Source organism: Larimichthys crocea, chromosome XXIII (genome assembly GCF_000972845.2).
Source record: "Larimichthys crocea isolate SSNF chromosome XXIII, L_crocea_2.0, whole genome shotgun sequence".
Lineage (NCBI taxonomy): Eukaryota > Metazoa > Chordata > Actinopteri > Sciaenidae > Larimichthys > Larimichthys crocea.
The window spans coordinates 4488196-4500320 of record NC_040033.1 but is presented as its reverse complement, the minus strand read 5'-3'; the positions used below and the strand labels follow the sequence as shown (position 1 = coordinate 4500320).

Here is a 12125-nt window from a genome sequence, read left to right as displayed (position 1 = left end):
CCTCGGCGGACCTGAGGTGAGCCGAATGACCCCTGGTTGCTCAGTAACGGCACCCACCTGTCAATCAAAGCGTCCACACTCTTAATCCTGCATAACTTTAAGCCTTAATATAATGTGAACAGGTGAGTTGTATATAAATTCACCCTCAGTACAGTTGTCATGAACGGGGAAATTAGCTACAGAGTAGGGCTGCCACAATTAGTCGATTAGTCACGATTACGTCGACGAACAAAATCGTCGACAACTAATTTAGTAGTGAATCCCCATGAATTCAGGGTGGTGTTGCCAATCACCGCGATTTTTCCGCAACTTCCGTGCAGTCTGCCCGGGGGATTAAACTCGGTGGGTCAGGGACAGCCGCACGGTGCGGGAGGATCCCCTCATGGGACCTCTCCCCGGCGCATTTCCTCCGCGGCGGCTCTGGGTCGGCATGGAAAGACTCTGGGGCGAAGGTGGCTCACGGCTCCGTCCGCGAGGTTTACAGCGCCCTCCCCTTTCAAGGATAGTCAATTTACGCATGATCCGATTAGTCGACTAATCGAAAAAATAATCGGTGATTAGTCGACTATCAAAATAATCGTTTGTGGCAGCCCTACTACAGAGACCAAAACTGTTTTTTGTCCCAGGCTGTAAACATGTTTATTTCTTATTTTAACATGGGGACTTATGGAGACTGACTCACTTCTGGAGCCAGCCCCAAGTGGACGTTTGAGGAACTGCAGTTTGTTGACACTTCCACATTGGTTACCGCTTGACTAGTACAAAATTGTATGCAGATGATCATGGTTCCCAGATGATATATCCTCTAAATATCAGCCTCAGCTGTGTACATTGTTTTTTAGTGCTATTTGGCTACAAATCTGGTGAATATCATACCTGATAAACGCCGGTATGTTAGCGTTATCAGTGTAAATGTGTCAGCATGTTGCCATTTCTCACTCTTAGCCGAGTTTTCTTGTCATTTAAAAAAATATATCTCCTTGTTGGTGACGCTGACAGCTAACAAAAACAGGGCATGAGAGTTTTTCAAGTTTTCAAGCTGACGGAATATTTCATGGTGGAGACTTCCCTTTATTCCTGCAGGTGTCGGGGGACTGACAGTAAACAGAGCAAAACATAATAAATAAAATGCTACATTCAGGCAAAATTAAATAACCTGAAAACTCTGACAGAAGCAAATTAAAACTTTGTGTTTTCCCGTGATGGAAAATGTAGCTCGGAGTCTTTTAGAGTCAGTTTTCACACGCCTCGCCGTGCACGACCGTACCGACACTCCTCGCTGTAATGTTCTTGTTTTGCTGGAGTTTTAGGTGGGAGTGGAATCACGTTAATCCTGACCTAAACCTCCAAGTCCAGCAGTTTAAAGGAGGAATGGACGACACACACACACATGCACAGACACCTCACATTGCAGTGTGTATCTATCATCACATCACATGTCGAACACACAGACAAACACACACACACACAGAGCAGCTGTAGCTAAGTTTAGCTTCACCATCAGGTCACGGTGGAATATTTAGCCATGCCGAACCAACGGGAGGATTTGACATCGTGTGGGAAAAGATTCAAAATGTTCTTGAGGATTTTCAAAGAGGCGTGAGTCTTTGTGAGTCGCCCCGTGTGCTGAATTCTGAACTGGGGTGACTCTTCTATAAAACAAACACACACACAGACACACACACACACACACACACACACTCGTCTCTGAGCCAGCATCTACTCAGAGATCATAACTCACTACGAAAAATGCACGTCGCAGGGAACGCTGCAAGAGCTTGTAAGTGTGCAATAAAGCGATGTTGTTTGCATATTGATGTGTGTGTGTGTGTCAGACAGCAGCACACACAAACACACACACAGTAGCTGGTCATTAATCAAACGCCTGTAAACACGCTGGACACTGGAAACCCGATACTGGAAACGAATCCTTCCTTTATTATTTCTCTCTCTCTCTCTCTCCCACCACCTCTGCGTAAAATAATACCGTGACATTAATCTGTGTGATGTTTGAAGCAGGGAAAGGTCATAAATAAAATCTCCCGTGTGTGCGGCTTATCGCAACACTAACAACTACCCCTCCTGACACCTGTGAGATCTTTTTGAAACTTCCTCACGCCGTCGACCTCGCTCTGAATCCGCCCCGCCACACACCGCTGCTGTGTCCGCCGTGGTGTGTTTTCTATTCCTGTCGCCATGGCGATGAGGGCACAGATAGGCGCCGTAGCAACCGTGCCCTGGAATCTTGGTCCGCGGACTCTGAGCAGCTGTATTTACCAATGAGTTCATCCACCATGGATAGACGCTAAAAACCCTGCCAGGCTCACCCTGTGTCAGTGTGTGTGTGTGTGTGTGTGGTTTATCCATTCATCTGCCTGCAGGCTGTGTTGGTGTGTGTGTGTGTGTGTGTGTTGGATGCATGTATTGGGGTGATACTCCCACCCGGACCAAGAGGAAAAGGGCAACAGGATGAACACAAAGCCAAACAGGGCCGGGACATTGTAGAAAACAGACTGGAGGCTTTGGGGACGGGCCGTAAAAAGGGGGTAGGCGGTACATGTGTGTGTGTGTGTGTGTGTGTGTGTAGGGGTAGTTGTTAACCTTTGGTGTCACATGCTGCAGACAGAGCACGACAAAAACACAGATGGACGGAGCTCGTCCCGTCCTTGCGTCCTGATTCTCGTCCTCCTGTGCAGCTTTCCCTGCACCTTCATATCTTAACGTCACTGCTCGGCTTCAGAAATAAACTTTTCTCGCGTCTGCCTTCCCTCTCTCCTCGCCTCCTGTCTTTTTGGATGGATAGCTACTCTCTCCTCTACAGTTCCTCCCACAGAACCGGACTCCTCTCCGGCTTCCAGCGCCTGCGCTCTCAGAGGAAGATGTGTGATGTGGTCCTGGAGGCTGGCGGCGTTTCGTTCCCCTGTCATCGCGCCCTCTTGGCCAGCTCCAGCGAGTATTTTTGGGCTCTGTTCGGAGAGACCACCGCCGAGAGATCAGCCGGCTCCGTTAGCCTTCCGGCACTAACGCCCGAGGGTTTAGACATCGTTCTGGACTTCCTGTATTCTGGCTGGCTCAGCGTATCCCCGCCCACACTTCCTGTCGTCTTGGCGGCAGCCAGGTACCTGCAGGTGGAGCCGGCTGTGGCGATATGCGAGCGCTTCATTACCGACGGATTAAGCGCTGAGAACTGTTGTTCCTACGCTAACCTGGCCGAGCATCACGCCCTTTCGGATGCACTCGAAGCTGCCAATCAAACCGTCGCTATGGAGATGGGGACATTGCTGCAGGACAGCAGGGATGACCTTCTAGGGCTGAATGTCCAGTCGCTCATGGCGGTGCTCGATGCTGACGAGATACCTGGCGTCAAGGAGGTGGAGCTCATAAAGCTGGCTCTGGATTGGCTGAACGAGAACGGGCCCCTCCCCCTGCTGAAATCAAATCTGCTGCTGAGTCGCCTGCGCTTCGGATTGGTCGCCCCGTGTGACCTCACCGATCTCAGCCACGCCCACAGAGCCATGGCCACGCCGCTGATCAGAAGTCAGCTGACTCGAGCTCTGGAGTACCACAGGCTGGGTTCAGCTCAGCCAATCAGGCAGAGCAGGCAGTCCACGCTCAGGGCGTCACCCAATCGCGTGCTTCTTGTGGGTGGAGGATCCGGCCCTGATTGGCCGGAGCAGCAGATCCTGGCGTTCGATCCTCGAAGCAGAAAGTTTTCATCCCTGAGCTCCGGCCTCCCGCTGCGGCTGAGAAGTCACTGCGTGTGCTCGGTTGGAGGTTTCCTCTTCGTGATCGGAGGGGAAGAAGTGAAGGAAGGAGACGAGGACGGGAAGAAGTCTGTCACCGCGGCGATGTCCAACCAGGTGTGGCGCTACGATCCTCGCTTCAGCAGCTGGGAGAAGGTGGAGTCCATGCTGGAGAGGCGAGCGCGGTTCACCTGCTGCGTGGTGGAGGACGTGATCTACGCCATCGGAGGTCGAAACACGCGACCGGGCACCGACGCACACACCTCCGTAGCTTCTGTTGAGTTTTATGACATGGCTTCAGGAGGGTGGAGGAGAGGAGCAGCCATGCCTCGACCCCTTTACGGCCACGCTTCTGCAGTGCTTCACGACTGCATCTACGTGTCGGGCGGTGTCCCGGGCAACCAAGGCACCATCGACGCCAGTAACCACGGCGATAACCAGGATGACCACAGAGGAAGCAGCAGAGAAGTCCTATCCTGGGACCTTAAGGGTAAAGTTTGGGAGAAGCGAGCCTCCATGTCCATCGCGAGGTCCGGTCACCGCCTGGCGACCGCCCACGGCCACATCTACGCCTTGCTGGGGATGTACGAGCCTTTCTGCGACATCGAGCAATACGATTCGCGGTCGGACCACTGGACCCGCCTCCGGCCGCTCCTCACTGGCTCCTTCAACTACGGGATGGCGTCGACGCCGTCCGGGAATCTGCTCGTGTTTGGCGGGAGGAGATGGAGCGACGGACGGGAGGTGATAGTGAAGAGCGTGCTGGAGTACGACACGAAAAAAGATCGCTGGAGGGAGATCTGTCAGCTGCCCAGACCTCTAACCGGGACCGAGTGCACTCTGCTGCCCCTGCCGGACTAAAGCTCACATCGCGGGAGAAGATTCGAACATTCATTTAAACAATCACAAAACAAAGACTTTAGAATTCTGACAGTATCATGGACTGTAAACTCAATTTTTATGTGTTTGTTATATAAACAAAAGTTGAGTTTAGGGAACTTTTGGGTTTCAGCCATGCAAGAAGAAAAACACGATCCATCAGAGCAGACAGCTTTGCGGCCGAGAAATAAAAACTGTGGTGTCAGAGATTAAATATTCACCCGGCATCCCAACCTCAACATTTTCACTCCTCGTGTCACTATAAATTTCAAACTGCTTCTACTCCTGTCTTGTTAGAGGAGAAGAGACGTGCAGTATATCAGGATACCTAGGGAAATATTCAAGTCAAATCTAAAATGTTTGACACCATACGAATATATTTCTATTAAGCTAAGCTTAACTAGCTTTGCTTGGCATAAAGCACATAATCTTTTGTCGTACCGTCTTCGGTTTTATACAGATTAAAGACTACTACTTATAGAAGCATTTTGACATTTTGGACATGGCACTTCTTCTCTTTCAAGTTGGATAAGAACAAGTACGCACTCTCATGTCTGTGTGCTGTATACAAGCCTGCCAGGAGATGATGTAGGAGTTGGCGTAAAGCAAAACTTCACGTCATATTTGTAGATTTAAAAATATAGATTTAGTTAATTGGTGGGTTTAAGCGTTGTGTTGTGTTTGTAAGCAGATTTTGTGTCTGGACAGAAATAAGATAGTTTACTCCTTCTTTATGCTAAGCTACTCTATTACTTATATTTTTAAATTTTGTTTTGGAAAATAGACAATAGACCTTTTTTACAGTAGCCAGTTTGCGTTTCCAATGTTACTAATTATGAGACTATTTGTATTTTGGCCAAATTGATGAGAAGATCGCTGGTGTGTTTTTGTGCAAAATGAAATGAAGCTAGAGTAAAGCACTGGTTTCCAAAGTCGGGGTCAGGACCCCCCAGAGGGGTCACAAGGCAGCAAAAGGGGGTCGCAAGATGATTTTAAGAAATCAAATAAAATTTTAAAACTTTTAGAAATAGCATATTTTAGCCATAATTGTATTAAAACATAAAAAAGTAGATACAATAAAAGATTGTCTTTGATGTGATTACAACAGATTAACAATATTAAGGTAAGGTTTATTAGCATCAAATCACAAATCATCTAACACCTGGGGATAGTGCGGGTCGCAAATCACTGGTACCGTTGTTTTGGGAACCCCTGGTGTAAAGTATGTGACCTTCTAATTAGTGAGTTTAAGAGTCGCATGTGTTTTCCCTGTCTCCAGTCTTTCGAGCTTCACTCACAAGTTGTCAGTTACACAGGCTAAAAAAGGGATTATATTGTATTTCTGTTTTAGTTTTCCAAGCGGCGCTCACATTGTTGAAGGACAAACTGTGCGTGTCCTTTTGTTATCTTCTCCCTTAGCGATTAAAAAAATATATATAAGTAATAGAGTAGAGTTAGCATAAAGGAGTAAACTAGCTTATTTCTGTCCAGACATAAAATCTGCTTGCAAACACAACACAACACTTAAACCCACCAATTAACTAAATCTATATTTTTAAATCTGCAAATATGACATGAAGTTTTGCTTTACGCCAACTCCTACATCATCTCCTGGCAGGCTTGTATACAGCACACAGACATGAGAGTGCGTACTTGTCTTATCCAACTTGAAAGAGAAGAAGTGCCATGTCCAAAATGTCAAAATGTCTATAAGTAGTAGTCTTTAATCTGTATAAAACCGAAGACGGTACGACAAAAGATTATGTGCTTTATGCCAAGCAAAGCTAGTTAAGCTTAGCTTAATAGAAATAATTCGTATGGTGTCAAACATTTAGATTTGACTTGAATATTTCCCTAGGTATCCTGATATACTGCACGTCTCTTCTCCTCTAACAAGACAGGAGTAGAAGCAGTTTGAAATTTATAGTGACACGAGGAGTGAAAATGTTGAGGTTGGGATGCCGGGTGAATATTTATCTCTGACACCACAGTTTTTTATTTCTCGGCCGCAAAGCTGTCTGCTCTGATGGATAGTGTTTTTTCTTCTTGCATGGCTGAAACCCAAAGTTCCCTAAACTCAACTTTTGTTTATATAACAAACACATAAAATGGAGTTTACAGTCCATGAACTGTCAGAATTTTAAAGTCTTTGTTTTGTGATTGTTTAAATGAATGTTCGAATCTTCTCCCGCGATGTGAGCTTTAGTCCGGCAGGGGCAGCAGAGTGCACTCGGTCCCGGTTAGAGGTCTGGGCAGCTGACAGATCTCCCTCCAGCGATCTTTTTTTCGTGTCGTACTCCAGCACGCTCTTCACTATCACCTCCCGTCCGTCGCTCCATCTCCTCCCGCCAAACACGAGCAGATTCCCGGACGGCGTCGACGCCATCCCGTAGTTGAAGAGCCATGGAGGAGCGGCCGGAGGCGGGTCCAGTGGTCCGACCGCGAATCGTATTGCTCGATGTCGCAGAAAGGCTCGTACATCCCCAGCAAGGCGTAGATGTGGCCGTGGGCGGTCGCAGGCGGTGACCGGACCTCGCGATGACATGGAGGCTCGCTCTCCCAAACTTTACCCTTGAGGTCCCAGGATAGGACTTCTCGGCTGCTTCCTCTGTGGTCATCCTGGTTATCGCCGTGGTTACTGGCGTCGATGTGGTGCCTTGGTTGCCCGGGACACCGCCCGACACGTAGATGCAGTCGTGAAGCACTGCAGAAGCGGGCCGTAAAGGGGTCGAGGCAGGCTGCTCCTCTCCCCACCCTCCTGAAGCCATGTCATAAAACTCAACAGAAGCTACGGAGGTGGGTGCGTCGGTGCCCGGTCGTGTGTTTCGACCTCCGATGGCGTAGATCACGTCCTCCACCACGCAGCAGGTGAACTGCGTTCGCCTCCTCAGCATGGACTCCACCTTCTCCCACTGCTGAAGCGAGGATCGTAACGCCACACTGGTTGGACATCGCCACGGTGACAGACTTCTTCCCCGTCCTCGTCTCTCCTTCACTTCTTCCCCTCCGATCACGAAGAGGAAACCTCCAACCGAGCACACGCAGTGACTTCTCAGCCGCAGCGGGAGGCCGGAGCTCAGGGATGAAAACTTTCTGCTTCGAGGATCGAACGCCAGGACTGCTGCTCCGGCCAATCAGGGCCGGATCCTCCACCCACAAGAAGCACGCGATGGGTGACGCCCTGAGCGTGGACTGCCTGCTCTGCCTGATTGGCTGAGCGGAACCCAGCCTGTGGTACTCCAGAGCTCGAGTCAGCTGACTTCTGATCAGCGGCGTGGCCATGGCCTCTGTGGGCGTGGCTGAGATCGGTGAGGTCACACGGGGCGACCAATCCGAAGCGCAGGCGACTCAGCAGCAGATTTGATTTCAGCAGGGGGAGGGGCCCGTTCTCGTTCAGCCCAATCCAGAGCCAGCTTTATGAGCTCCACCTCCTTGACGCCAGGTATCTCGTCAGCATCGAGCACCGCCATGACGGACTGGACATTCAGCCCTAGAAGGTCATCCCTGCTGTCCTGCAGCAATGTCCCCATCTCCCATCCATAGCGACGGTTTGATTGGCAGCTTCGAGTGCATCCGAAAGGGCGTGATGCTCGGCCAGGTTAGCGTAGGAACAACAATCCAGCGCTAAGCCGTCGGTAATGAAGCGCTCGCATATCGCCACAGCCGCTCCACCTGCAGGTACCTGGCGCCGCCAAGACGACAGGAAGTGTGGGCGGGGATACGCTGAGCCAGCCAGAATACAGGAAGTCCAGAATGATGTCTAAACCCTCGGGTTAGTGCCGGAAGGCTAACGGAGCCGGCTGATCTCTCGGCGGTGGTCTCTCCGAACAGAGCCCAAAAATACTCGCTGGAGCTGGCCAAGAGGGCGCGATGACAGGGGAACGAAACGCCGCCAGCCTCCAGGACCACATCACACATCTTCCTCTGAGAGCGCAGGCGCTGGAAGCCGGAGAGGAGTCCGGTTCTGTGGGAGGAACTGTAGAGGAGAGAGTAGCTATCCATCCAAAAAGACAGGAGGCGAGGAGAGAGGGAAGGCAGACGAGAGAAAAGTTTATCTTTGAAGCCGAGCAGTGACGTTAAGATATGAAGGTGCAGGGAAAGCTGCACAGGAGGACGAGAATCAGGACGCAAGGACGGGACGAGCTCCGTCCATCTGTGTTTTTGTCGTGCTCTGTCTGCAGCATGTGACACCAAAGGTTAACAACTACCCCTACACACACACACACACACACACACACACACACACAACACACACATGTACCGCCTACCCCCTTTTTACGGCCCGTCCCCAAAGCCTCAGTCTGTTTCTACAATGTCCCGGCCCTGTTTGGCTTTGTGTTCATCCTGTTGCCCTTTTCCTCTTGGTCCGGGTGGGAGTATCACCCCAATACATGCATCCAACACAACACACCACCACACACACCAACACAGCCGTAGGCAGATGAATGGATAAAACCACACACACACACACACACACACACCGACACAGGGTGACCTGGCATGGTTTTTAGCGTCTATCCATGGTGGATGAACTCATTGTAAATACAGCTGCTCAGAGTCCCGGACCAAATTCCAGGGCACGGTTGCTACGGCGCCTATCTGTGCCCTCATCGCCATGGCGACAGGAATAGAAAACACACCACGGCGGACACAGCAGCAGCGGTGTGTGGCGGGGCGGATTCAGAGCGAGGTCGACGGCGTGAGGAAGTTTCAAAAAGATCTCACAGGTGTCAGGAGGAGGAGTAGTTGTTAGTGTTGCGATAAGCCGCACACACGGGAGATTTTATTTATGACCTTTCCCTGCTTCAAACTAACACAGATAATGTCACCGTATTTTTTACGCAGAGGTGGTGGGAGCGAGAGAGAGAGAGAGAAATAAAGGAAGGATTCGTTTCCAGTATCGGGTTTCCAGTGTCCAGCGTGTTTACACGGCGTTGATTAATGACCAGCTACTGGTGTGTGTGTTTGTGTGTGCTGCTGTCTGACACACACACACACACAATATGCAAACAACATCGCTTTATTGCACACTTACAAGCTCTTGCAGCGTTTCCCTGCGACGTGCATTTTTCGTAGTGAGTTATGATCCGGAGTAGATGCTGGCTCAGAGACGAGTGTGTGTGTGTGGTGGTGTGGTGTGTGTGTGTGTGTGTGTGTGTGGTTTGTTTTATAGAAGAGTCCCCCCCGGTCAGAATTCAGCACACGGGGCGACTCACAAAGACTCACGCCTCTTTGAAAATCCTCAAGAACATTTTGAATCTTTTCCCACACGATGTCAAATCCTCCCGTTGGTTCGGCATGGCTAAATATTCCACCGTGACCTGATGGTGAAGCTAAACTTAGCTACAGCTGCTCTGTGTGTGTGTGTGTTTGTCTGTGTGTTCGACATGTGATGTGATGATAGATGCACACTGCAATGTGAGGTGTCTGTGCATGTGTGTGTGTGTGTGTGTCGTCCATTCCTCCTTTAAACTGCTGGACTTGGAGGTTTAGGTCAGGATTAACGTGATTCCACTCCCACCTAAAACTCCAGCAAAACAAGAACATTACAGCGAGGAGTGTCGGTACGGCGTGCACGGCGAGGCGTGTGAAAACTGACTCAAAAGACTCCGAGCTACATTTTCCATCACGGGAAAACACAAAGTTTTAATTTGCTTCTGTCAGAGTTTCAGGTTATTTAATTTTGCCTGAAGGTAGCATTTTTTATATTATTATTTGCTCTGTTTACTGTCAGTCCCCCGACACCTGCAGGAATAAAGGGAAGTCTCCACCATGAAAATTCCGTCAGCTTGAAAACTTGAAAAACTCTCATGCCCTGTTTTTGTTAGCTGTCAGCGTCACAACAAGGAGATATATTTTTAAAAAATGACAAGAAAACTCGGCTAAGAGTGAGAAATTGCAACATGCTGACACATTTACACTGATAAGGCTAACATACCGGATATTCACCAGACTTGTAACCAAATAGCACTGAAAAACAATGTACACAGCTGAGGCTGATATTTAGAGGATATATCATCTGGGAACCATGATCATCTGCATACAATTTATACTAGTCAAGCAGCAACCAATGTGGAATGCAAAAAAACTGCAGTCCTCAAACGTCCACTTGGGGCTGGCTCAGAAGTGAGTCAGTCTCCATAAGTCCCCATGTTAAAATAAGAAATAAACATGTTTACAGCCTGGTACAAAAAACAGTTTTGGTCTCTGTAGTAGGGCTGCCACAAACGATTATTTTGATAGTCGACTAATCACCATTATTTTTTTCGATTAGTCGACTAATCGGATCATGCGTAAATTGACTATCCTGAAAGGGGAGGGCGCTGTAAACCTCGCGGACGGAGCCGTGAGCCACCTTCGCCCCAGAGTCTTTCCATGCCGACCCAGAGCGCCGCGGAGGAAATGCGCCGGGGAGAGGTCCCATGAGGGGATCCCCCGCACCGTGCGGCTGTCCCTGACCCACGAGTTAATCCCCGGGCAGACTGCACGGAAGTTGCGGAAAAATCGCGGTGATTGGCAACACCACCCCACCCTGATTCATGGGGATTCACTACTAAATTAGTTGTCGACGATTTTGTTCGTCGACGTAATCGTGACTAATCGACTAATTGTGGCAGCCCTACTCTGTAGCTAATTCCCCGTTCATGACACTGTACTGAGGGTGAATTTAATACAACTCACCTGTTCAGATTTATATAAGGCTTAAAGTTATGCAGGATAAGAGTGTGGACGCTTTGATTGACAGGTGGGTGCCGTTACTGAGCAACCAGGGGTCATTCGGCCACCTCAGGTCCGCCGAGGATCCACGTCTTGCCGATAATTAGATTAGCCGGGGAAGAAGAAGCTGTTGGATATCTGTCCTAATATAATGGAAAGAATTCCATGATGATTAATTGTTGAGAAATTTCAGTCTGGACCAAAGTAAAGAATGAACTTATTCAAATCTATAACAAACAGGACAAATGTGTACATGTTTAATTAGTATCTAACGAGTAATTCAGAATGATGTGGGACATCAAACAGAACAGTTTGAACCATCTCGATTTATGCAATATTTTCTCTGAAGATAGAATCATAACAATGAAACAACAACAAAGACATATAACCCCCCTGCCTCCCCCACCAAAAAAAAAGGAAAATCGTACATTTGAACTCGCAAATCGCTACAAACATTAGAAATGAATAATTTAATAGAAAGCATCAGTATAAATCAGTGCTGAATAGTTGTCTTCCAAGTGTCTTTCAAGTTGGTCATCACAGAGTTAAAAGGGGAATCACAGTTTTGTTTTGTTTTTTTTGTCAAGAACCTTTGGAAAATGTCAATTATGAAGAAATGTCCTCTTAATGGAGTTTATTTCAGACTTAAAATACCCGCAAACAACAAAAGAAGCAAAGAATAGCAGACGAATGCTGTTATTGCAACGCAACTCACTTACTTCTAAAAGTCCAAGTAAAGTGGAGTCTTTATCTGCGGCAGAAACAAATCTCGACAGCACTTTTTGT

The 12125-nt window shown here is 48.6% G+C and overlaps 2 protein-coding genes, 1 long non-coding RNA gene and 1 pseudogene across 3 annotated transcripts in view; 2 read left to right on the top strand and 2 right to left on the bottom strand.

The window, feature by feature from the left end:
• The window catches only part of cnksr2a (connector enhancer of kinase suppressor of Ras 2a), a 76400-nt gene that overhangs the window by 5840 nt on the left and 58435 nt on the right, over positions 1-12125 (bottom strand). The window lies entirely within an intron of this gene.
• Positions 1501-12125, top strand: part of LOC113744466 (uncharacterized) — a 17871-nt gene continuing 7246 nt past the window's right edge. Inside the window, exon 1 of the long non-coding RNA XR_003461557.1 lies at positions 1501-1599. This is a non-coding gene — a long non-coding RNA (uncharacterized LOC113744466). The remainder of the gene's footprint in view (positions 1600-12125) is intronic.
• Positions 2772-5047, top strand: LOC104928759 (kelch-like protein 34). The gene has a single exon (XM_010743103.3). The coding sequence runs from the start codon at positions 2796-2798 to the stop codon at positions 4602-4604; it is 1809 nt and encodes a 602-aa protein (XP_010741405.3). The 5' UTR covers positions 2772-2795; the 3' UTR covers positions 4605-5047.
• Positions 6779-8849, bottom strand: LOC113744465 (kelch-like protein 34; annotated as a pseudogene).